This window comes from Gymnodraco acuticeps, unplaced genomic scaffold, assembly GCF_902827175.1.
Source record: "Gymnodraco acuticeps unplaced genomic scaffold, fGymAcu1.1, whole genome shotgun sequence".
Lineage (NCBI taxonomy): Eukaryota > Metazoa > Chordata > Actinopteri > Perciformes > Bathydraconidae > Gymnodraco > Gymnodraco acuticeps.
Window position 1 is genome coordinate 474816 of NW_022990361.1, and position 26058 is coordinate 500873.

At 44.6% G+C, this 26058-nt stretch overlaps 1 protein-coding gene across 1 annotated transcript; it reads right to left on the reverse strand.

Moving 5' to 3' along the window:
* Positions 1-3446: 3446 nt before the first annotated feature.
* On the reverse strand, positions 3447-26058 carry atxn7l2a (ataxin 7-like 2a). The gene is given in 16 exon segments (XM_034224191.1): positions 3447-3689; positions 5018-5311; positions 5313-5345; positions 5347-5376; positions 5378-5848; positions 5850-6035; positions 8133-8255; positions 8411-8585; positions 12693-12817; positions 12819-12905; positions 18959-19041; positions 20104-20363; positions 23197-23258; positions 23260-23537; positions 24982-25123; positions 25993-26058. Coding segments are annotated over 16 exon segments (2433 nt in total). The 3' UTR covers positions 3447-3671.

Sequence of the window (26058 nt, forward strand, 5' to 3'; positions counted from 1 at the left end):
TCTTCTACATCAACCATCGTGTCCCCTCTTCTTCATGTCTCTTCTTACATCAACACGTGTCCCCTCTTCTTCATGTCTCTTCTACATCAACATGTGTCCCCTCTTCTTCATGTCTCTTCTACATCAACATGTGTCCCCTCTTCTTCATGTCTCTTCTACATCATGTGTCCCCTCTTCTTCATGTCTCTTCTACATCAACATGTGTCCCCTCTTCTTCATGTCTCTTCTACACAACATGTGTCCCCTCTTCTTCATGTCTCTTCTACATCAACATGTGTCCCCTCTTCTCATGTCTCTTCTACATCAACATGTGTCCCCTCTTCTTCATGTCTCTTCTACATCAACATGTGTCCCCTCTCTTCTTCATGTCTCTTCTACATCAACATGTGTCCCCTCTTCTTCATGTCTCTTCTACATCAACATGTGTCCCTCTTCTCATGTCTCTTCTACATCAACATGTGTCCCCTCTTCTTCATGTCTCTTCTACATCAACATGTGTCCCCTCTTCTTCATGTCTCTTCTACATCAACATGTGTCCCCTCTTCTTCATGTCTCTTCTACATCAACATGTGTCCCCTCTTCTTCATGTCTCTTCTACATCAACATGTGTCCCCTCTTCTCTTCTACATCAACACGTGTCCCCTCTTCTTCATGTCTCTTCTACATCAACATGGTCCCCTCTTCTTCATGTCTCTTCTACATCAACAGTGTCCCCTCTTCTTCATGTCTCTTCTTCATCAACATGTCCCCTCTTCTTCATGTCTCTTCTACATCAACAGTGTCCCCTCTTCTTCATGTCTCTTCTACATCAACATGTGTCCCCTCTCTTCATGTCTCTTCTACATCAACATGTGTCCCCTCTTCTTCATGTCTCTTCTACATCAACATGTGTCCCCTCTTCTTCATGTCTCTTCTACATCAACATGTGTCCCCTCTTCTTCATGTCTCTTCTACATCAACATGTGTCCCCTCTTCTTCATGTCTCTTCTACATCAACATGTGTCCCCTCTTCTTCATGTCTCTTCTACATCAACATGTGTCCCCTCTTCTTCATGTCTCTTCTACATCAACATGTGTCCCCTCTTCTTCATGTCTCTTCTACATCAACATGTGTCCCCTCTTCTTCATGTCTCTTCTACATCAACATGTGTCCCCTCTTCTTCATGTCTCTTCTACATCACATGTGTCCCCTCTTCTTCATGTCTCTTCTACATCAACATGTGTCCCTCTCTTCATGTCTCTTCTACATCAACATGTGTCCCCTCTTCTTCATGTCTCTTCTACATCAACATGTGTCCCCTCTTCTCATGTCTCTTCTACATCAACATGTGTCCCCTCTTCTTCATGTCTCTTCTACATCAACATGTGTCCCCTCTTCTTCATGTCTCTTCTACATCAACATGTTCCCCCTTCTCATGTCTCTTCTACATCAACATGTGTCCCCTCTTCTTCATGTCTCTTCTACATCAACATGTCCCCTCTCTCTTCATGTCTCTTCTACATCAACATGTGTCCCCTCTTCATTCATGTCTCTTCTACATCAACATGTGTCCCCTCTTCTTCATGTCTCTTCTACATCAACATGTGTCCCCTCTTTCTTCATGTCTCTTCTACATCAACATGTGTCCCCTCTTCTTCATGTCTCTTCTACATCAACATGTGTCCCCTCTTCTTCATGTCTCTTCTACATCAACATGTGTCCCCTCTTCTTCATGTCTCTTCTACATCAACATGTGTCCCCTCTTCTTCATGTCTCTTCTACATCAACATGTGTCCCCTCTTCTTCATGTCTCTTCTACATCAACATGTGTCCCCTCTTCTTCATGTCTCTTCTACATCAACATGTGTCCCCTCTTCTCACGTCTCTTCTACATCAACATGTGTCCCCTCTTCTTCATGTCTCTTCTACATCAACATGTGTCCCCTCTTCTTCATGTCTCTTCTACATCAACATGTGTCCCCTCTTCTTCATGTCTCTTCTACATCAACACGTGTCCCCTCTTCTTCATGTCTCCTTCTACATTTAACATGTGTCCCCTCTTCTTTCATGTCTCTTCTACATCAACATGTGTCCCATCTTCTTCATGTCTCTTCTACTCACATGTGTCCCCTCTTCTTCATGTCTCTTCTACATCAACAGGTGTCCCCTCTCTTCATGTCTCTTTCTACATCAAACACGTGTCCCCTCTTCTTCATGTCTCTTCTACATCAACATGTGTCCCCCTCTTCTCATGTCTCTTCTACATCAAACACGTGTCCCCTCTTCTCCATGTCTCTTCTACATCAACATGTGTCCCCTCTTCTCATGTCTTCTTCTACATCAACATGTGTCCCCTCTTCTTCATGTCTTTTCTACAATCAACATGTGTCCCCTCTTCTTCATGTCTCTTCTACATCAACATGTGTCCCCTCTTCTTCATGTCTCTTCTACATCAAACATGTGTCCCCCTTCTCCTCTCTTCTCCATGTGCTCCATGTCTCTTCTACATACAACATGTGTCCCCTTCTTCTTCATGTCTCTTCTACATCAACATGTGTCCCCTCTTCTTCCATGTCTCTTCTACATCAACTGTGTCCCCTCTTCTACATCAACATGTGTCCCCTCTTCTTCATGTCTCTTCTACATCAACATGTGTCCCCTCTTCTCCACGTCTCTTCTACATCAACATGTGTCCCCTCTTCTCCATGTCTCTTCTACATCAACATGTGTCCCCTCTGTGGAAAGAGACTCTGAACGTTTCAGGAACAAAGATTCTCTCTCTTTTTGATCCATTTCTATAAAAACCTGAAAATGAGCTGATCAGATTTTGGCCACTTTATGATGTCATAACGATGTGTTGTCTTGTGTAACCATTAGCCAATCAGCAACCAAGGTAACCCCCCCACCCCCCTTTATCACCCTGAATCTCCTCCCTAGAGCACCATTGAGTTCTTTGTAACCCAATATCTCTCAGAGGGGCTGTGGGGAGGGGCTCCCTTATTTTCATTCTAAAGTAACAGACAGAGAATCAGCACTTGGAAACAGGGCTGAAACAGAGGGGATTATGGGTAATGCTGCAATGATCTGTTTGGTGTTTGGAGCCAAACACTTCAGAGACATGTTCTGTATTTATCTGAGACCTGTAATATATTGATGAAAAACAGTATAAATGGGGAACTTTAAGATATTTGTGTATCATCTTCTTATGTGTGTTTTAATCCTTTAGTTACAGCCAAAAACGTGTTTTGTGAGGTCACATTGACTTTGACCTTTAAACTCCAGATTGTGATCAGTTCATCCTTCAGTCTAAGCGGACCTTTGTGCCAAATTTGAAACGTTTTTCTGAGATATCACGTCCACGAGAATGGATGGAAGCATGGACAGAAAAGCTGAAAATATGCCGGCTGCGCCCTGAGGGTCTTCAGATTTGTGACGTAACATTACAAAACGGGTCATAGAAAACAAGTGTAAAGGACATTTTTAATCCATTTTGATAAACAAACATATTTAATTTAGCAGCATAACCGGATGGTCTTGAGGTATTTTTAAATCCATACTCTGAATTTTATCCCACCCTCCCACACACACACACACACACACACACACACAGACATTCTCACACACGCACGAGTCCCGTTTGCCCCAGTCTTGGACTGAGCAGAGCTGGCTCCCTCTTGTAAGGCAGGCACACTTAATGGTGCAGTTTTGGCTGTGGGGACAGAAGAGAGATTGAGATTGTTACATTTTGACAAGAGTCTGTATATTCACTTCAGAACTGATTCAGACCTTTTGACCTTTATGTTCACTTGATGTCTTAAACTCATTGAGGTTTTGGTGAGAGCTGCAGGAAGGCAGTGGGGAGGCACTGCACTCAAATCAGCTTGTTTAAATAGGACCAAGTCTCTCTGTATTCTGGGTAGCATGCCATTTGAAAAACATACCTGATTGGCTTTAGCATTGAGCTGCTCACCTCACAGCTACTGTTAACTCCAACAGACTGATGGAACACTTACTAAGCCTTTTTACAGCACTCCTTTCCTAAAGAATAACAGCTGCAGAACCACACTGACTTAGAATCAAAAAGAATGCTGCATCTGTCCCACACCGCGCCACAACTGCCTCTCCTGCACTGTCTAACATGGTGACATGGACAATCTTCCCAAAGAAGCACATAAGGCTTTGCAGCATTACGGTGATTTAGGTGAAACTGGATCCTGTTGTCATTAGGTCATGTTATAATGGTGCTGCAAATGAAGCTGGGTTAGTGATATTACATATCGGACGTTAAACGTCATTAATGTTAGGCTGTGTTAGCAATATTATGGACTTATTTAGGTATAGGTTATATAAAATAGGTTATTGCAGTTTCTATTATGTGGTGCTGATTGTCGTCATGGAAACACAGCTCTTAAAAGATGAAGTTGTGAAAACCACCCCAGAGAACACATGACGACATATGTTCAGTAGTGGCTGAATTTCACATTTTGTAATGATTCAGGTTTTCTTTGCATTGTGTTAATTAGTTACAGCAGGTTTTGTTTCCACTAAAACAGTTTTTAGTGTCTCAGACGTGTTTTGAAAGGTAGTTATGAATAGTGAGGACAACAGCTGTATCCGACCTACAGAGAATTCCAACAGTGACCCAGTGTCACATCAAAGACGTTCCTAACAGTCAGTAGAAACATCAGACACCACTACTGCTGACATTTGAGATGCGTCGTATGGGAATGGACAGCAACTGGCTCAGTGTTTCTTTAACACGGTGAAGGGAGCTGCCACAGATCAGGAAGTGATGGTAAGAAAGAACAACAATAATGATCAGTGTGTGCTTGTCAGATTGGCAGTGATTTAGTTTTCTTTATTCAGCTCATTGGCTGTCTACAGACCATCCTGCTGAATGTTGGGGGGGGGGGGTATTTTACCTCAGGAATATTATACAAGCTTGACATCAGCCAGGATGTCAGTGCAACTAACTGCAACATAGCCCCTCCCTGTCACCCTGGTATTGATCAGCCTTTTCGTGTCCTTCAAACTCACCTTCTGTGTGCCCAGTTTCTTCTCCACACCCCTGCCAGCCCCCCCCCTTTGCTTTCCTTCCAGGGATTAAAAGTTGGAGCGCGGAGAGGAGGAGGAGGGGCGGGAGCTGGAGGAGGAAGGGGGGCGGTGCACTGAGGGTTTGGAGGGCGAATGCTCCCCCATTCCGCCCCCCTTTCGTTTCTTCACAAGCCCCTGGTGCTCACAGCCCCTTCCGCCGCCCTGCAAGTGAAGTCCTGAGTCCCCCCCGCCGGCCCGGCTGTGAGAGTTGTGGTTGGTGGACGACGGGTCTGGGGGGAGGGGAGGAATGGCCCAGAGGAGTGTGTGTCCGGTCTGTAGGTCCAGACCGCCTTGGCGGCTGGTTGAATGGGGTTCTGAGGGGGAGGGCTGGGGGCGGGGCTTGTTGCTGCTGGGGGAAAGTGTGCCATTGGTCTGTCCATGTGTGAGCGGTGAGGAAATGGGGGTTTTAGAAGAAAAGGATGAAGAGGAGGAGGCCGCAGAAGGTGGGCGGCCCCGGTCCTGGAGCAGTATACAGTTCCTGTCGGGGCCTGAGTGCTCCCCCTCCTGGGAGGGGGCTTTGCGTTTGCGCTGGGCAGCAGCGGTGGCAGCCTCCTCTCGCAGCTTCATCGTCTGCTTGCTGGGGCGCCCAACAGGGTTCTTAAGACGCCCAGAGCCCCCCGAACGCACCGTCACAGGCTTAGCTGGAGAGAGCAGGTGACCCCCAGCGAGGCTGCCCCCGCTGACCCCCGAGTTTTCCGTCTGTATGGCTGTCGGGGGTCTTCCTGGACCTCGACTGGAAGAGGAGGTAGAGGAGGCCGTTTTGATTGAGGAGTTGAATATGACTCTCCTGTGCGGACTTAGAATGTAACGAAGAGGAAGAGGAGGAAGAGGAAGAGGAAGAGGAGGAAGAATGAGGACGAGGACGAGGAGGGAGAGGACGAGGAGGGAGAGGACGAGGACGAGGAGATGGTCCGGGCCGAGGGATGGTGAATGAGTGAAGATCTGTGGCTTGAGGTATTTTTCCTGTTTTCAACGAAAGAATTAGGCCGAGAATTCTAGACTTGCTAACATGTTCTATAGCAGGGGGGTCCAACTCAAATACAGTGAGTGAAGGTGTGCGTGCAATATGCCGGCGGGCCAGATCTAATAATAATTAGAAATGATCCTGTGGCCTCGAGTTTGACAAAATGTGTTCTATAGGACATTCTGACGCATAAGAATGGAGCATGGGAAGCTTTTTGACTACAGACTCAACTGTGGCCGCAGCAAGCAGCGTGCAGATACTGTACGTCTAGAATTAAATATGGATATTTATATTTCACAAGATGTTAAATTGCACAATTAGATTCATTGGTTTCTCACTCTGTAGTTTTTTGCGCTTTATTATATCTTGCTGCTTGTTTTGATCCACATGTTATTATATTTGACTAAATGTGTGATCAAACTTCACAAAAGTGTTCTGCATCTAAAACCAGCAGAATGTTCTACGGTTTTCACCGACATGCCATCTGTAGTTAAAACACACAGGACAGTTTGTGAACAGCCATGCGCGCTCACCCAAGTCACTGCTTGGAAATATTTGGAAGAGGTCAAGGTTTGAAACCCCTAGATTGCCGGGTCATATAAATAATGGAACAATTAACCAAATGACTGGACAACATACCAGAGCAAAGCAGAGGTGATAACTTTAATACAATTAAGATGCGGTATGCCAATCATACTTGAAGAATTGAGTATTTGGGTAGAAAAATGCAATAAGATAAAGGACCAGCTACACTAAGGCATGGTTTGCTAGTTACTCTGGTAACTGCAGGGTTCTGACAATCTGGGTTATTGCTCAACAACCAACCTACATTTGAGTGAGATCAGAAAATAGCCTACTGCCAAATTACAGAAGAGCAATATTTATAAAAAGGCAAAATATAAATCAAATCCCATTCTAAATGGAAGAATTGTAGCTCGATTAAACAGATCCAAATGAAAATGGGAATTATGTAAAAGATATCCCCTGCTGTTGCTGAAAAGTGTTTAGTTCCTTATATGACCATTGATGTGCATTGTCAAACGAGGTCAGTCTCCATCTTAGTGCAGACTTCACTCAGTGTTCAGCACTGTGATTCTTGGCAGCAGAGAACACCATCCTGCTTCAATCTATTAGTGAATAAGGCAGTGGGTTTACACTCAAGTTCATCTGCAAGTGTTACCAAAAGCATTCTGGATGTACTCAAGCAATCCTCCCATGGACAAGTGGGTGGGAGTCTCAAAGAAACAGAAATGGGATGGAGGTTGAGGTTGAGGCTGATTTGCACATGTTATACTAGTGATCAGGTTAGTCTCAAAATGTATGTCATTAAAATAGCAGTGCTTTTGCTGAATGTAGTATAGGCTATCTACTATCAGAGACTTGGTTGGATGCTCAGCACATTTTAGCCCATTGAGAACCTTTGGCAACTCTGGGGCATTACTTGCTGATTTCTTTGGTTCATTCTGTCAAATATTCTGTTTATGAAAATATATTTTTCTTATATCATTCTTGTCAAAAAACATTTTAAATGTGACATTCACTTAAAGGTGGGGTAGGTAATGTTGGAGGAACCAGCTCGAGTGCGCTAGAATTTGAAAATACACAGCCGGAAGAAATCTGCCACTTCCTCACAGAGCCCCTCCTCCAACACACAGGAACGCGCACATGACCAATGAGGGCACGAGATAAGTTTGTGCACAGATGGAAGGCTGACAGGCAGGTAGGCCATCCAGTTACTTTAGCCGGGCCGGCTCAGATGATTGGTCGTGCTTTTTACAGTACTACGGCTTCCAGAGATGATATTTTTTAATGGATTTGTTGTCAAAGCACTTCAGATATTCATTGCCATCAGGATGTTAAGAGCATTCCATGGAATATAACACAAAGTGTCTCTCGAGCCGGTTTCTCAAACGTACCTACCCCACCTTTAAAGAAAAGCATTTAGATAAGGAGAACATATGTTTGTACTTGTAGCATACAGTATAAATGCCAGTGACAAAAAGATACCAAAGTTATCTTTCCAAGAAATGTTGACAGTGATCAGAATAAAAGCAGAGCGAAGTCAAAAGGACCACTAAGAATGTGAGTGTCTTACTTCCAGAGGTGTGCGCTGATGTGCTGCTCCAGCATGCTGCTGAGAGCCGACCTCAGGTGGTGTAGTCTGCGGTCAAACGTGTAGATGCCGTGACCCAAAGCATGGCTGCCAAATGAACATACCTGCAGAGAGAAGGCTGGTTGTAAATCTGTTACAGGCAGGTGAGTTAACCTCCAAGAGAACACCTTGAAGATGAAATAGCGTTGCACCTAATAAATCAATACATGTGGTATGTGCTTGTCTTTAATATTGTTAAACCCAAGTACAAACGGCTCACCGCTAGAGGTCTGGGACGTGCAGCAGAAGATGGGAACTCAACGGGCTCCTCGGGTCCCTCTGCCTCACTTTCATCACTGGAGATTTTTCCATGGACCAGAGGTGAGGGGGCTCGGACCCCCCCCTCGTCCTGCTGCTCATCCTCCGTGTTGCTCTCCGACACAGACGAAGGCCGACTGTAAAAACACACATTCGACTTTTGCTTCATCCTTTTTTCGGTTTTTTTGGTTCCACAAAATTATATTTTACTATAATCAACAACATCCTTTTTCTAACTGACTAAGTGCTCTCACTTAGCACCACCTCTAAGCCCCCAAAGGACTCGGTGTCATCTTATTGGCTGGTGAGAAAAATTGCAAGTAGCTGCACAATATGTATATGTGCATGTGCAGAAAAGTGTTGCAATTGTAAACGCCGAGTTAAATATGTGTTAGTTTTGATCAAATTCATAATATGAATTGTGATGTGCCTCCATACTAGGGATGTGCATCTCCATCACTGAGGCGATGCGCATCTCGATACGCTGCCAACGATACGATACATTTGAAGCACCAGGCGATGCGATACGATTCACCCCTGTTGCGATACAGTTCTTTACGATTTGATTAAACATTATGCGATAAGGGGCGATTCAACACGATGCAAAATAATGATACTTCAATATGGGACAGAGGATTTTTGTTTTATTCCTCATATGCAGCAAATCATAAATTAACAAAAAGTGCTTTACATATTTGGTACTCTCTGCTAGTGCTGCACATCCCATCATGCTGTTTCTTTTTGACCTTAAAGAACTCTCCAGAGTACAGTACCATGTTATAACACCTCACAGTTAAACAATTTAAGGATGCATTGTCCAGGATTAACAATGTGCAAATAACAGCTACCATAGTGCAATGCCCATACAGCGGCGGCCTGATGTCAGTCAGTTTAAACTATGTTTTATCGATTGTTATGCCTTTTTATCTATTCTTATGTGTGCCTTTTATCTATTATTGTAATATTATATTTTATTATAATGTTATGTCTGCTGTGAAGCACTTCGGTGAAACCCTCTGTTTTTAATATGTGCTATATAGGGGTGTAACGGTTCACAGAAGTTACGGTTCGGTTCGTACCTCGGTTTGGGGGTCGCGGTTCGGTACGGGTTCGGTACAACAAGAAAAAGCAAAAGAAAGTCCCAAATGCATAATTCCAGGTTTGTTGTTATTTATTTTTGAACAGTAGTGCAAGTTTCAGTTTAAAAATAAGGAACTCTGACATTTTGAATAATTAACTGCATTAAACAGTTAAAAACAAACCACAAACAGTACCACACACACTCAGATGGCCAGATTATCTATAATGGCTGATGTCAAACAAAAAGGTTTCATCAAGCTGTAAAACGAAAAAGAACGTCTTGAAAATATTACATCATAAATAATAAGAAAGTGTTTCAAGAGCGCATAGTCGTTGAAAAACATATGCCAAAAGCTTCCGTTATTTATTTCGGTCTCTCGGCTTTCATGTCTATTGGTTTATTAAAAACTAGTGATGTGTCGGTCGCGAACGAGCCGGCTCAAAGAGCCGGCTCTTTTAAGTGAACGACAGGAGCCGGCTCTCGCCCGCGAACGAGCCGTTTTTTTTTTTTGCGGAGGGATCTAGATCGGCATGAAGGCACATTATGCAATGTGCACATTATCCCGCTTATTACATGGCCACATTCTCAACAAAGTAACGACATGACTCCCAATATTAATTGAAATGCTTTTATGGATTTAGAAAATGATTTTATTGATTTATTGAGTTGTATGTATTTAAATTTACATGCATCCGCTAAGAAAAATAGTCCGTTGTTACTGTTTGAACTAACGTAGCAACGGCAGGAACTGCTTCGATAGTGTTTTTGAGGAGCTTTTTGATTAGATTTGAAAACATCGCTGCTTGCTTTAAAAGTTGCACAATTCATTATGTCAAACCTTGGAAAGTATCTAGATATCCCTGCCCTAATGCCAAAGTAACTGGCAACTGAATATGTGTCGCCGTTTGATGTCTATGTCTGGACCGCTGCGTAAAAAGGAGGGTTTCTGCCCCATTACTTCTCTTCTTACTTCAATAAGAATAAAACACGGAGGAGGGAGATCTCTTTTTCTCCCCCTCTTCTGACAGCCCAGCAGCTGATCTCAGAGCACGTTCCCCTCTCCTGCAGGGGGGCGTGGTCAGCTGCAGCTCACAGAATCATATATATACCTTATATAGGTATGGCCCTACAATATATTGTTCAAATATAGCATGATAGGTCCACTTTAAGTAATACAAGACAGAATGATGATGATGATCTCTGCGCTACAGCTGCTCCGTGCATGCATGCAGGTGACATGTAATATCCAAGGATTAGAGACGGTTGGATGCTGCTGTTTTGAGCATTGCAATATATTTATTTTCACTATGTTATTTATTTATGATTATCCTTAGGCTCAGCAAAGATTTGATGTCAGCTGTTGCTGTCTTTTTTTCTATAGCTAATAGTTACTGAAATAGAGCCCTGCTGTTTGTCAGGGCCTTTTCTTTAAATAGAATTTTAAAATGTCGATACAGTAGCCCCTTTTTAAAAATAGTTTGTATAGGTGTTGCTATCTGTTTTGTGTAGCGTGGTTCGACAAGCAAGTCAGTGCATTCATTGGGTGGTATCAGAGAGTTTACACGGGTCTGTAAATGCAATGAAAACATTTGGCCACAGCAAATAATTTATATTAAACATGTAATTTTTACTTTTGAATACTTCAGTACAAAGGATGTATTGAATAATGTAAGTGTTATATGTGTGTACACATATAAATCATTAGTCAAAACAGGGCTACATTTGATTTAATTAAAAGGTATAATATGTGGTAAACTGAAGAGCCGTTTGGGAGCCGAAAGAGCCGGCTCTTCTTGGTGAGCCGAGCCAAATGATCCGGCTCACCAAGAACAGCCGGAATTCCCATCACTATTAAAAACAGCGGGGATCAGCTTTTGAACTGCTGTTGTCTTTTGCCGGGCTCCGGTGATTGGCAAATCTGGGTGATGCCTTCTGATATGATTTAGCATGTTTGGCGTGTGTTACCATTAGCATACCGTACCGCTATCGAACAACGCCGACACACCATCCTCGTCCGATCCACCACTCGCTCACTTCATCGTTGTTGTAGTCCACAGGGAACCCGAAATGTTCCCACACAGCTGATTTAAAAGAAGCAGGTGGGTTCTAGCTCCTGTGTGTTATCTGAAATCGCCACACTAACTTTTCTTCTTCTTGTATTTTGTTCGTTTTGTTGTTGTGTTTCTTCTTGTTCTTCATTTGTTGTTTAAGGGCAGCTGGCAAACAGCTTTAGGCGCAATACCGCCCCCTGGATTATAAATAGTGTAGTGGATACTGCCCTGAATGACAGACTTTTTTCCCACTCGAAAAAAAAAGGCGTATTCGTCGTGTTGCATGTGCCGAACCGTGACGGTACGGGACGAATACGGATACCGTTACACCCCTAGTGCTATATAAATAAAGTGGATTGGATTGATGTGCTTAACACTCATTCATAGGCTAACTCACCAGTGAGCAGAAAGCAGTGGGTTCTATATGAACAATAAAGAAAATAACCTTTCACAAACAGCTCTTTCATAACTGCTTACAGTAAGGAAGACATTTAAACTGTTATTGGCCGTCACAGGCTGCTGTAAACTAAACACCACTCTCTCTGACAGAACACCTCACTGAGTGATTTAACTCACGTCTAACTTTCAGGTTTCTCTTTTCAGCCGCAGACCCCATGTCGCCTCTTTATGTGCGTCGCTAAGTTCCTCGTACTACTTGTGTACTTTAAAGCGGCTCGGCATCGTTTACAATTTGTGAGCGATTTTTGAAGTTGTCCGTCTTTCTCTTCAAAATCCGAAGTGTTGCCAAATGATTGATTTGTAGGTATTTTTTGGTGCGTTGTGTTTCTCTTTCTCCTCGACTTCCATGTGTGTTGATCACTGAGACTCTCGGCCTCCGTAGTGCGAAGCAAAGATCAAAGATCGTCTCTGCTGAGTGTTGACAGGATGAGAGGATATTATATGAATGAATCGTTTTGTTACCTATGCAAAGACACTACAATCGATGCATCGCGAGTTCAACCCAAACTTTAGCCGATGTGCACTCTTTCAACCGGTGCACTCGCATCTTCAACGTTTATGCCGGTGCACCGATGCGAATCGGTGAATCTTCTGAACATCCCTACTCCATACACACATCTCTATCTGAGCTGGCGTCAGTAAAGTCCACTAACCTGAACGCAGGGAGGCTGGCCAGGGGTCTCCTGCAGTGTGGGGCCCCCGTCTGTTCCATGGGGGCCTCTGGGCTGGGGGAGCGTCCAGCAGAGGAGTTTCCATCCAGGGATTTGGCCCCTTTTTCAACGGACCTTGGTCTTCAGTTCTGCCACTAGCTGGTCAAAGTTCTTGCTGCGCCCCATCACTTTCCTCCGCTGGTGGATGGAATGAATCTGAGGACAGAGGAATAGCAGGTCAGTCACTGCTGCATTTCAAATAAACGGACACAACTTGTATTTGGTGAAGGACCCAAAATGATGGATTTCTAGACTCTTTGGGTAATTGCTGTTGTATATCCTTCTAATAATAATAATAATAATAATAATAATGCATTTTATTTATAGAGCGCTTTTCTTGAAACTCAGACACTTAATAGAGTAAAAATTCATAAAAACATAATTAAAACACTGAAAATATATAAAACAGTGAGTGTGGTGATTAGGGTTGCAAAGGGGCGGAACACTTCCAGTACATTTCCATGGGAAGTTAAGCTGGGGAATTTTGGAAATATTCCATATTGGAAACTTTCCATGAGAATAATGGGATTTATGGGAATTTCTGGGAACTAACTGGGAATTGAGGGTAATGTAATCGAATTGTATCATTTTATTTTTTGAAATGAGCCGTTGCGACTTCCGACTGATTTCGATAGAGCGGGTAACATATGAGCACAGCCCTCTATGGATGTCAGCATGAGCAAGAGAAAGGTATCGGAGGGGAATCGTGTTTCCAAGAAAAGTGGGAGAAAGAATATATTTTCACTGAATTCAGGGGTAAACCACAATGTTGAGTGTGTTTGCAGACCGTTGCTGTAATGAAAGTAAGCAACTTGAGCCGCCACTACTACTAATGTGTGTGTGTGTGTGTGTTCCAAGACAATCTGCGGCCCCCTGGTGGCCAGTACTTAAATTATGTGGCCCCCACCACCATCCAAGTTGCCCATTCCCTGCTGTAGAGGGTGTGGTCTCAATAGCCATGCAGTAAGCAGTGTGCTTGAGGAATGGCATCTGTTTGTTTTAGTCAAGATTATGCTAAAATATACTTTCCCCAACTATATTGAAGTTCCCTATGAAGAGCCAACCTTCAATTTAGAAAATTCCAGTTTATTCCCATGGAAAGTTTCCATCTTTGAAAATTCCCGGAATTTTGCAACCCTAGTGGTGATGGAGCAGGTCAGTGAGGGAGGAGGGGGCCTGGTGATGGAGCAGGTCAGTGAGGGGAGGAGGGGGCCTGGTGATGGAGCAGGGTCAGTGAGGGAGGAGGGGGCCTGGTGATGGAGCAGGTCAGTGAGGTATGAGGGGGCCTGGTGATGGAGCAGGTCAGTGAGGGAGGAGGGGGCCTGGTGATGGAGCAGGTCGGTGAGAGAGGAGGGGGCCTGGTGATGGAGCAGGTCGGTGAGGGAGGAGGGGGCCTGGTGATGGAGCAGGTCGGTGAGGGAGGAGGGGGCCTGGTGATGGAGCAGGTCGGTGAGGGAGGAGGGGGCCTGGTGATGGAAGCAGGTCAGTGAGGGAGGAGGGGGCCTGGTGATGGAGCAGGTCAGTGAGAGAGGAGGGGGCCTGGTGATGGAGCAGGTCAGTGAGGGAGGAGTGGGCCTGGTGATGGAGCAGGTCAGTGAGGGAGGAGGGGGCCTGGTGATGGAGCAGGTCAGTGAGGGAGGAGGGGGCCTTGTGATGGAGCAGGTCAGTGAGAGAGGAGGGGGCCTGGGTGATGGAGCAGGTCGGTGAGGGAGGAGGGGGCCTGGGTGATGGATGCAGGTTGGTGAGGTAGGAGGGGGCCTGGTGATGGAGCAGGTCAGTTGAGGGAGGAGGGGCCTGGTGATGGAGCAGGTCAGTGAGGGAGGAGGGGGCCTGGTGATGGAGCAGGTCAGTGAGGGAGGGGGGGGCCTGGTGATGGAGCAAGTCAGTGAGGGTAGGAGGGGGCCTGGTGATGGATGCAGTCAGTGAGGTAGGAGGGGGCCTGGTGATGGAGCAGGTGGTGTGAGGGAGGAGGGTGGCCTGGTGATGGAGCAAGTCAGTGAGGTAGGAGGGGGCCTGGTGATGGAGCAGGTCAGTGAGGGAGGAGGGGGCCTGGTGATGGAGCAGGTCGGTGAAGGTAGGAGGGGAACTGGTGATGGAGCAGGTCGGTGAGGTAGGGGGGGCCCTGGTGATGGAGCAGTTTCAGTGAGGGAGGAGGGGGCCTGGTGATGGAGCAGGTCGGTGAGGTAGGAGGGGGGCCTGGTGATGGAGCAGTGTCGGTGAGGTAGGAGGGGAACTGGGTGATGGAAGCAGAGTCGGTGAGGTAGGGGGAGGGGGGGCCTGGTGATGGAGCAGGTCAGTGAGGTAGGAGGGGAACTGGTGATGGGAGCAGGTCGGTGAGGTAGGGGGGGGCCTGGTGATGGAGCAGTTTCAGTGAGGGAGGAGGGGGCCTGGTGATGGAGCAGGTCGGTGAGGTAGGAGGGGGGCCTGGTGATGGAGGCAGGTCGGTGAGGTAGGAGGGGAACTGGTGATGGAGCAGGTCGGTGAGGTAGGGGGGGGCCTGGTGATGGAGCAGGTCAGTGAGGGAGGAGGGGGCCTGGTGATGGAGCAGGTCAATGAGGTAGGAGGGGGCCTGATGGAGCAGGTTGGTGAGGTAGGAGGGGGCCTGGTGATGGAGCAGGTCGGTGAGGTAGGAGGGGAACTGGTGATAGAGCAGGTCAGTGAGGTAGGGGGCGCCTGGTGATGGAGCAGGTCAGTGAGGGAGGAGGGGGCCTGGTGATGGAGCAGGTCGGTGAGGGAGGAGGGGGGGGCCTGGTGATGGAGCAGGTCAGTGAGGTAGGGGGGGCCTGGTTGATGGAGCAGGTCAGTGAGGGAGGAGGGGGCCTGGTGATGGAGCAGGTCTGTGAGGGAGGAGGGGGCCTGGTGATGGAGCAGGTCTGTGAGGGAGGAGGGGGCCTGGTGATGGAGCAGGTCAGTGAGGTAGTGGGGGCCTGGGTGATGGAGCAGGTCAGTGAGGTAGGTAGGGGGGGCCTGGTGATGGAGCAGGTCTGTGAGGGAGGAGGGGGCCTGGTGATGGAGCAGGTCTGTGAGGGAGGAGGGGGCCTGGTGATGGAGCAGGTCAGTGAGGTAGGGGGGGGCCTGGTGATGGAGCAGGTCAGTGAGGGAGGAGGGGGCCTGGTGATGGAGCAGGTCAGTGAGGTAGGAGGGGGCCTGGTGATGGAGCAGGTCGGTGAGGTAGGAGGGGGCCTGGTGATGGAGCAGGTCAGTGAGGTAGGAGGGGGGGCTTTGTAGGTAAGCAGAAGGATCTTAAAATGGATGCGTTGTGGGACGGGGAGCCAGTGGAGGTCTGCAGGACGAGGGGATGTGGTCACGGAGCGGGTGAGGAGTCGGGCGGCAGAGTTCTGAATGTACTGGAGTTTATTGAGGAGTCAGGATGTGTACCATAGAGGATGCTGTTGCAGGAGTCTAGTCTGGATGAGATGAAGACATGGATGAGCAGAGAAGGAGAGTGATGGGCGGAGACAGGATATATTTTTGAGATGGAAGAAGGCAGTTTTGGTGATGTGCTGTCGAAAATGACTGAGGTTGCGGATGTGAGGGGAGGGGTCAGAGTGAAATGTCAATGGTGAGGGAGATGTCGTTATTGTTTTTGATGAGGGATTTGGGACCGATGACGACCATTTCAGATTCATCACAGTTCAGTTTGAGGAAGTTGTTTTGCATCCAGGATTATATTTCAGTGAGACAGTTGGTGAGAGTTGAAAGAGTTGAAGTGGTTCTGGATTTTGTTGAGATGTTAAGTTGGACATCGTTCTGAATAAATACTACCCATATCATAAGCTTCAATAAAAGTGGTGACACAGCTGTGTGATGTTTTCAGAGAGTAGATATGAATACGTCTTTAAACAGTTGAACATCAATTAGACCATCTATTCATTTCAAAAAAACTGATTGAAGGTGTATTCTGTTAAATGACAACATAAATGTGACCATCACACATTACGAGAATTACAGCTGATGTATCTTAGCTGCTCATTTCCCAAACACACCTAAAGTTTGAAATCAATTTTTTAAAGATTTCATGTGTCTGATAACTGGTCCTTTGGTTGTTTTGGAAAGAGTCTCAGGTACTTTGCTATAGAAATTATTCTTTTTGGATTGCAGTACACTCATGTAGGTTTATCATGCAGCACTGTCCATTAGTCACTTTTGCTGTTATCTTTAAATGCGTCAGTTTCATTTCAATAATTTGAGATGAATAGTTTTAAGGATTACATGACATATGTTCTTCCTAGCAGGTGGAAGAGTCCACCTTCAGAGCAGGTAGAGATGCAGGTTGTTCTCCTGCGTATCTTTCCCGTCACTCCTGTCACTTCCTGTTTATCGGGTCGTCCTGTCTGGATGTGGCCTCTCACACTCACTTCCTCCCTCACCATATAAGGACTCTTCCTGAGCTGGGAGCCATTTTCCCCATTCAGTATCAGTCAGTGCTCACTAGTAACAGAGAGGTGACTGCAGTGTAATTCATTTGAAAGAATCCACTCTTTTTGTCACTGTAAATGGCAAATTTCTTAAATGCAGAACTTGATCATTTGTCACTTGTTAAATATATCTTACAATGAGCTCACACTGCTTGATGTGCAATTGGATACACAGGTTCTGTGATTCTCCGATAGGTTATCAACTCCGATGTGATATCAAAATTGTCAATGCAACTTTTAAAACGGTGATACCAATACACTTGTTCCCTGTGCAAAACACTGTTACACTTGCCAGAGCAGCTATTGTTGAATACTAGATGTGGTTATTGATAGGACAACAAACGTCCACCTTACAGTAAATCACTGTGAATGTATTACTGCATCATCATGAAAACACAAATCACAAGGTCACATTTCTTACAATAGGGTTAATTAGGGGTATTTCTGATCAAATACCAATATTGCTTGTATATGATCTGCATATTATACATTTGCAGATTAAACTACTTTAAATACGGTTTGAATGCATCAAAAATGTAATAATTAAATGACTTTGGCAAGACCTCGACAAACTACAATGGCACAAGTGGATAGATCCAGTCCCATGGAGAACAACGCCCCTCCATTTACCATCAGATGAACACAAGAGTGTACTATGAAGACAACTTCGGTGCAAACCCACCAGATACCATGTGAAATGCACCATGTTTTGATTAATTTGAGATTCAATAGTAATGTTAAAGCTTTAATTAACCCGGCAAGCCTGGTAACAGTGCACATACATCAACACTTTACAGTAGTTTCCACTTCAATAAGAAGGTTCCAGACTGCAAACACAGGGAGGAATTCATGGGAAACTTGAATGAGTGCACGCTGAATGAATACTTAGATGAGCAGAAGTGATGTGTAATTATGCTGTAGGAGAATTTGCAGCCGCGTGTGAAACGGTACCACCCTCGTCCTAACACCAAATAATGGAATGCATTCAGAAAACACTGATCATGCCATACTCATCAAGTAGAGTTCACCACAGTAGAAGCATCTCTGACCAGAAGCACTGTCGCTGTTCTGCAACACCTCAATACTAACAAGTCATGTTTCTTTGTACAGTCATTCGTTTATCACCCTGTTCGTCAAAGAAAATGCGTAAACTAAAATGTTGGTCTTCTATAAAGAAAAACATACTATTATACAATAGTCATACAATAAAATCCTATTGGCTGATATGAGACAATATGAAACAAATATATCAGTGCATCCTTTGACTGGGACCTAACAAGCATGACTAACAAAAACAAAGACATGTAAATAAAGTGACTCCCTACTTAGAAAGATCACACCCAGAAGGGGTCCAAATACCATGGAACTGCCATCAATGCTGCTGTACTGCTGTCTGTCTGACGTCCTGCTATTAAAGTCAACTACTTGTCAGCCATAAAGAATCTGCATTGTATGTGCCTCCATCTATCACATCATCTCTACCATAGAATTGATAAAGGTACAGTTCCAAAATATTATCCAACTTGTTGGCTGTTGTCTGAGCACTGAAGAGACCACAAACTCACAACCTACTTTTCCACTGTCATGTGTACGGACTGGGTCAAAATCAAAGGTGATAGGACTGGATCCTGAAATTAATCCTCTCAACCTTCTACTGAACTACACAGAGAAAATAGAGAAAAACAGATAAACAATTTAAAACAAGAAAAAGAGAGGAATGAGACAGAAAAATGAATGTGAGGCACATGAAGTAGTGCATTGGTGTGGTGAGGCAGTGTGTTTGGAGCTCACATTGCATGTCAGGAGGCGGGTGCAGACCTTCTTCCTGTCAGGGTCAAGGACGCCGCAGTGTTTGTCCAGGTCACACTCCCTCTCTGAGGAAACACACAGCATCTCAGATACAGCACCACACAGTGAGCAACACACACGTCCAAATCTCTGCAGCTTACATAGTGACATGTGGGGGTAAAGTGATGACATACAACACCCAAAAAACAGATGTCCACAGATTGTATACATATTCACCAGAATGTGTTCTACAAGCTGGAATTCCAGTGTTTTCAACCAATTGACAGACTGTATATTCTGGAAGCATTTCCGTGCTTTTTAGTGGACCGTCAGCAAAGATGCAGTTTTAGTTTAATTGAATACATTGATATAACACAAGCCGCGTCATGGTGTGCATTTCAGGCACGCTTTACACACATGAGCAAAACCTGAGATGTCTTTTTAGAGGCAGTTCTGTTTTCTTCTGTATTATGTGCATTTCGACATGAATAGGCTCTGAGGCCAAACATGAGTGCATACTGTCCCTGAGAAAAACCCAGAAAACTGAAGCTGCTGTAATTAAGTGATGCTTTGAGCTGCAATGATTAGTCTATCAACAAATAAACTATTTTGATAATAGATTAGACAATAAATATTTTTTCATGCAAAATTAGGAGATTTCCTGCTTTTCTCAGTTTTTTTCTTAATCCAAATTATCTGAATATCTTTGGGTTTTGGACTGCCACAAACACTTAAAGATATCACCATGAACTTTGAGAAACTGGGATTTAAAAAAGTAACCTATAGAAAAATTGATAATGAAAATAGTTGTGTATGGGAAATTATGATAGAGCTTCAACTAACATCGTTCTGACAGACGATGACAAGTTGGGAAAACATACACTCTGCATGGTACAGGCAAGCACCCATTCCTGGTATATTACCTTTAAACATGGACAGCATCATTTCATTGTGAACTGCTTTAAAGTTATTATACCAACTTCCTTCCCCTTAAAGATTTTCTGTGTGTTTCTAAGAAATAGAACTTTGATTGTTTAGCAGGTAAAAATCATCAGTAGTTCAAACTGAAGGAGAAGCATACATCCTTCAACTGTTTACTACTACTACTACTCCGCCCACATCACCCAAACGGCTCCACCTGTACTCACTGGAGGCCACTTTGTTGTAGGGTCTGGGGACCCGGTGGTTTGGAATTCCCGAGTTCTGGGGGGAGTCCTTCTTCTGGTTCTGGGTGGGGGACCTATCACTGGGTGGAGGCCTACCAGGCGGGGGGGTGCCTCCATGCGGCCAGGGCGGATCTCTGAGTGATGGCGGGGGGGAGCTTATAGGAGGTTCCAGAGGCGGAGGCTGCTTGAACACTGGGGACTCTGTGTGGCTGCTGTGGGAGGGCTTCTCCAGCGGGGAATGTCTGCGTCAGGGAGGGGGAAGTCCAAAGTTAGTTTTTTAAGCTGAACTTTTACCATCACTGGCAAACATTTTTACTAAAATCTACTTTTAAGAGTAAATGTTATCCCAATTATTTTCCGTAAGGTGGTGTGGGAGAATAAATACTTCAACATTTGAATCTAAAGCTGAAAAAGCACCTGCCTGTCTAAAGACAGTGAATACATGTCTGAAGCTTCCATGTGTCATAAAAACGGTGAGTTTTAAACAACATTTTAATAAAGACTAAAAAAAACGTTATCACGCTGAACATTAGCCACCGTAATATTGTCGGTGTTGATGCGCAACCACGTGACCGCAGTGTTGTGTGTTTTGAGCTTTTTAGTTCTGGCAATTGTACTGTATGCTTCAAAAATCATAAATTGCTGTTAATATGATTATCCTGCTAAACTAAATGTGTAGGTATCGTAAACGTGTCTAACACAAATCTTATTTTCTGCAAAATTCCAAAACCCATTGCAGATATTCTATTGCTTCCTGTGAAGGAATCCCTTGCCATGCCAACGTTTGGGCCGGCCTACAATAATGTCATCACTTCACTGCTCTATATTTCATATTTTCTGTTATAAAACTGTTATTATCTGTTATGCTACGCACAAAATTCTTTATTATTCCGCCGGGTTATTCACAGCTAAAGTGGAGGACAGATTTAATTTTGCCTTAAAATTTTCTTTTAAACCTTCCATAATTCCCAAACCCTACATTCCTGAGACATAATTTTTCATGAGAAACGTAGGAAAACATCTCGTAGCTTGAAAAATAATAAATAAATAAGCAAAATAATTCAACAAAATGCCTCTTGAGGGCATGAAGTGACAACAACTTTCAACATGCCTCCATTAAAGCCCATTGTAATTTCAGGCTGATATTTTCTCACACCTTTAGTTAAACTGCCAAAAAGGCCACATTATTAACCCGAAAGTACACAAAAATTACACTTCAGATGCTCAAGTTCCTTGACATGCTTCAACGCTTTGAAATTTCACTGATATCTGTTACGGTTCTTCAACAAAACGTTCACATGTAAGAGGTTTATCTCATTCAGAACAATGAAAATGCTCTCCTCTCACTGATCACCATGGAAACCTTTGATCTCTGGACACGTCGTTAGCTCAATAAACACCTGTGTCATGGAACACGATGATGTCACAACTCAAACTGACATGCTCAGAGCAGCATTCTTCAGATAATGGTTAACACAGCTCTACATCAAATCTGATGTTACGTAATGTGGTGTTACTATGGCAACGCATCCCTCGCCATAAAACAGCAGCAAACTTCAGATAATGGTTAATGGTCCGGCACTCAACAGCTCTACGTCAATTATGGGGTGTCTTCATATGCTGTTTCCATGGAAATGCATCCCTCGCCATAAAACAAGATGTCGCTGTAACTCCAATGGACACGGTCCGATCGTCTCCCAAACTTCGCTTGTATATCACCGATCCATGCCTCAACAGCTTTACGCCAAATCTGAGATCTCACCATAGGCTGTTGCCATGGAAACGCATCCCTCGCCATAAAACACGATGTCGCTGTAGCTCCAATGGACACGGTCCGGTCGTCCCACAATCTTCACCTGTATATCACCTCTCCATGCCTCAACAGCTCTACGTGAAATCTGATATCTCACCATATGCCTTTTCCATGGAAACGCATCCCTCGCCATAAAACACGATGTTGTCGTAACGCCTGTGAAAAGGGTCAAAACAGCACCAGACTTCAGATAATGGTTAACGGTCCAGCCCTCAACAGCTCTACGTCAATTATGGGGTGTTATCATATGCCGTTTCCATGGAAACGCATCCCTCGCCATAAAAGACGATGTCGCTATAACTCCTATGAAAATGTTCAAAAAGTGCTCAAACTTGTGCTAACAGTCCAGCCGTGAAGACATATACGGGACAGTTTTGAGATTTCTTCAATTGCCGTTGCCATGGCAACACAATGCTCACCATGAAACACGGTTCTCATAACTTCAGTGAAAATGCTCCAAATGGCCCAAAACTTCACAGGTTTGGTAACGATGCAGCCATCAACGCATCTAAGCGTATTATGGGATGTCATCAAATGCCGTTGGCATGGCGACAGATCATTTGCCATCAAGTTCGTTCAAAAGTTTGCAGTTCAAATATTCTGCTGCTTTTCCAAGCCTTTTTACTTTCTTTTCTTCTCTCATCACACATTCAAGCCCCCAGTGTTCATGTATCATTTCAATCTAAATTCTTCACTTTCTTCTTACACATTACATTTCAGCATAGCAGTTTAGCGTCAGCTTTTCAGCATAAAGCATTCCCACTAGCAATTTCTTCAGGAATTGCATTCTCTAGTTTATCTTGTTTTTCAAAAAAATGACTTTCCCTGTTATGTTAGTGTTTGAGATTCATTTGCAATTAATACATTCTTTACTTTGTGCGATACAACTGGCTAGACTGTAATTCCAATGCAAATCAGTTTGGATTGCAAACTGATCGCTCTATAGAATCAAAATGTTGGTGGTGTATTGATAGCCTCAGTTGCAGACCATTACATTTGAACAAACTTAAATGACACGCAGCCACATTTGGCTGTAATGATCCCAAATTGGCTTGGATAACAAACCGAAGAGTAAAAAACTGGTTGTGGTTTCACTGCGGTTGTGTGCAGGTCTTCCTGATGGAGGTTCCTGTTTCTGACACATACTCCCCCAAAAATGACACCTTGGTTTTAGGGTGAAAAAAAAATGTGTGAAGGTCTATTCTGTGAACCCTGAAGTTAAGTTATCCCCGACCCCCCAACTTGCCCTACTCTGTTCTTACCGTACTCCATCCTTGGGGTTCTTGGAGTGTCTGTATTGTGGTGGAGTGGAAGGTGAGGGGGGGGGCTGGCTTTGGCTGCCCGGCCCCCTGGCCCCGACTCTCCCAGGATGAAGCGGAAGCAGCGTTGGTCCCATGAGAAGGAGAATGGCTGTGGTGGGGCCTCTGCTGGGGTGGGGTTGCAGGGGTGGGGGAGCGCAGCCGGGCATACAGCTTGGCCAGGGGGCCGTGTCGTCGCTCACAGTGCTTCTCGAACGCCTGCGGCTTCACTACTTGGCCACAATGGCTGCAGACCACCAGGTAGAAGTCATCATGGCCAGGGTATAGGCCGAAGATGGACATGTCTTATAGAGAGGAGAGAGACATACTTATCTCACTGCCAAATGTCACATAGCAATGTCACTAAGCAGCCCAGTATCATCCTGCATTATGAAAAGGTGTTAGATCTTCTCACTTAAAAGCACTGTCAGAGTTGAACTACACTGGTTGAATATAGCATTGAAAATCAGTATTCTGATGGTAAACGCCATTTGGTAACAATACAGTGTCTCCAACTTCTTGGATTCTGACATCAACTTGGACTTACTTCCAGACATCTACAATAATTTATATTTGTACCTTTTAATAAATAAATAGAACTGACACATTTTTTATAACATGCCATTTACTAGGTAAATGTATTGGCTGGAAACAGATCTACACTGGATTGTGTTTTTGTTCTTGCGGAGAGGGTTTTCTCAACATCCTAAATTTACTTCACTTAATCCAAGCACCTTCAGGCCTTGTCAATAGGCGACTAATTTGCCTTCAACTGTGAATGTTTGCCTGTATATGTACATATTGGTCGGCATGTGATAGACCAGCGACCTAACTAGGATGCAACCCACCTCTTGTCCATGTGTTAAAAGAACATTTTAGATTATCTTTTAAATTGGGTTGTCAGATTCTAAACAAAGAAAACACTTCAAACTGATGTTGATTTTTTTATGTGGGCTTTTCTTTAGGTGACTAAAATACATTTTGCTGCTGTAGCAGTTAATTGCTTAGCCTCCATGATGAGGATGGACATGAGGATGTCAGAACTCCGAGTCCTTTCTGCCTTTCAAAAAAAGGAGCGTTCCGACCGTCTTTTCCACAGACTCTGGATAAGTACCTCTACAATACAATCCCACTTTATAAAACACAGAACTATACTCTATCGGAAGAAGCAGGTTAAAGCTATTATAAAATGTATTGAGATGATATTGCATAGTATGCATTTCCCGAAGAAACATGAACTAAACAAATCACTAAAAATAAGTACTTTTTTTTTTTTTTTAAACTAAAAGCATTAAATTATAAATGTATAATTTAAGCAAATGTTTGGATCCCGGCTCAAACATCATCACCTTGTTTTGGCTTGTATTTCCGTGTGATGTAAATGCAAAGTTTGTGAAAAGGTGCACAGGCTTAAACTTACTATCAAGTAACTTCTTTTTGTCAGATGAACACACACAAAGTGTCTGTCGGAGGTTCTGTAGGACAGCTGTGTAACACACAGCCCTGCAAGCTTTTTAGCTCGCCCTGGTCCTGCAAACCAGAACCTCTTCTGCCTCTAGGCAGGGGTGGAGACCACTTAATGGAGACCAAAGAGAGGCTGAGGCACAGTTCATTGAGGCATCCCAGGTCAATATACATGCACATTAATGCAAGCACATTCACAACTAGACCAGGAGTTAATGTTATTGTTTTCAGATGTCCCAAACAACAACAGCGTAATGTGTGGTAGATTAAAGTGTGCAGACTTACCCTCCTTACTGAGTGACATGGCCTCTGCAGCTTTTTTGCCATTCTTGCTGCAGTCTCCTACATCAGTGCCTGAAACATCACACACACAAAAGAGGCAGATGTTTTCCAAAAGTTGTATAACTGGGTCATCAGCAAGACAAACCTAACAGCGCACATTCTGCACATAACACACTGGGTTACATAAAGGAACAATGTGCAGGTAAACTGCTTCCCTGCTGACCCTTCTCTTGATTTCGTTTTCAAACAGCAATCAGTAGCTTCAAATGTTTTGGGATGGAGGGAGACTTTATTTGAGTTCTGAACAAAGTAACACTTTGAGGGATGCCAGACAATGAATGAGCGTACACACTCCAAGATGGGTAGAGCAGGAGCCCCTTTAGGGCAGAAGTCAAACATACGATAGTTCCTGTCGCATACACACAATTAACAAGAGTTAAATTGAGGCTGGGGGCTGGCAATCACAGGAGAACACTGTTCAGAAGCGAAAGAACACAGAGTAACGTTAGCTCATATCAAATGCAGGGCCAGCGTTTACATCAGACCCCTCTTCCGTCACCGGTGTCTACTCTCAACCCTGCTGCTGCTAGCATTAGCAGGCTAACGCTAACTGCCTTGTCGCTAGTCTGGCTCGCTAGCTAGCTCTCCACGGGAAGAAGTTGTTCGCCCAACCATCTACTCTAGCCTCCTTCCGCTGTGATGCCACTGCTGCCCGGCTGCTTTCACTAACATGAAAAACCCAATAAAGGCTGGCAGCTTGTGTCATGGGCACCGCTTTAAAGCACACACTATAATGGCTCTATCTTAATAAGCATCACTTGTTTTTTCTTGAAGACAACGAATGCAGTGGGACCTGGAGAGCAACATGTTACCCACCCAGCGCTAGGACCCGGCAGGGTCTTTGTTTGGGTAACATGGTTAGCTCTGTGCTCCGTTTCAAACGAAAAATAAAGCCCGGTGCTTTGGTTACATGGCTCACTAGCTGCCAGTGTTTGCGTCGATGTTCTTCCTTACCCTCTGGCCGCTGTCACACACCGGCCCACTCGGCCCAGGCAGTCCAGCTTTGACCCACGAAATCAT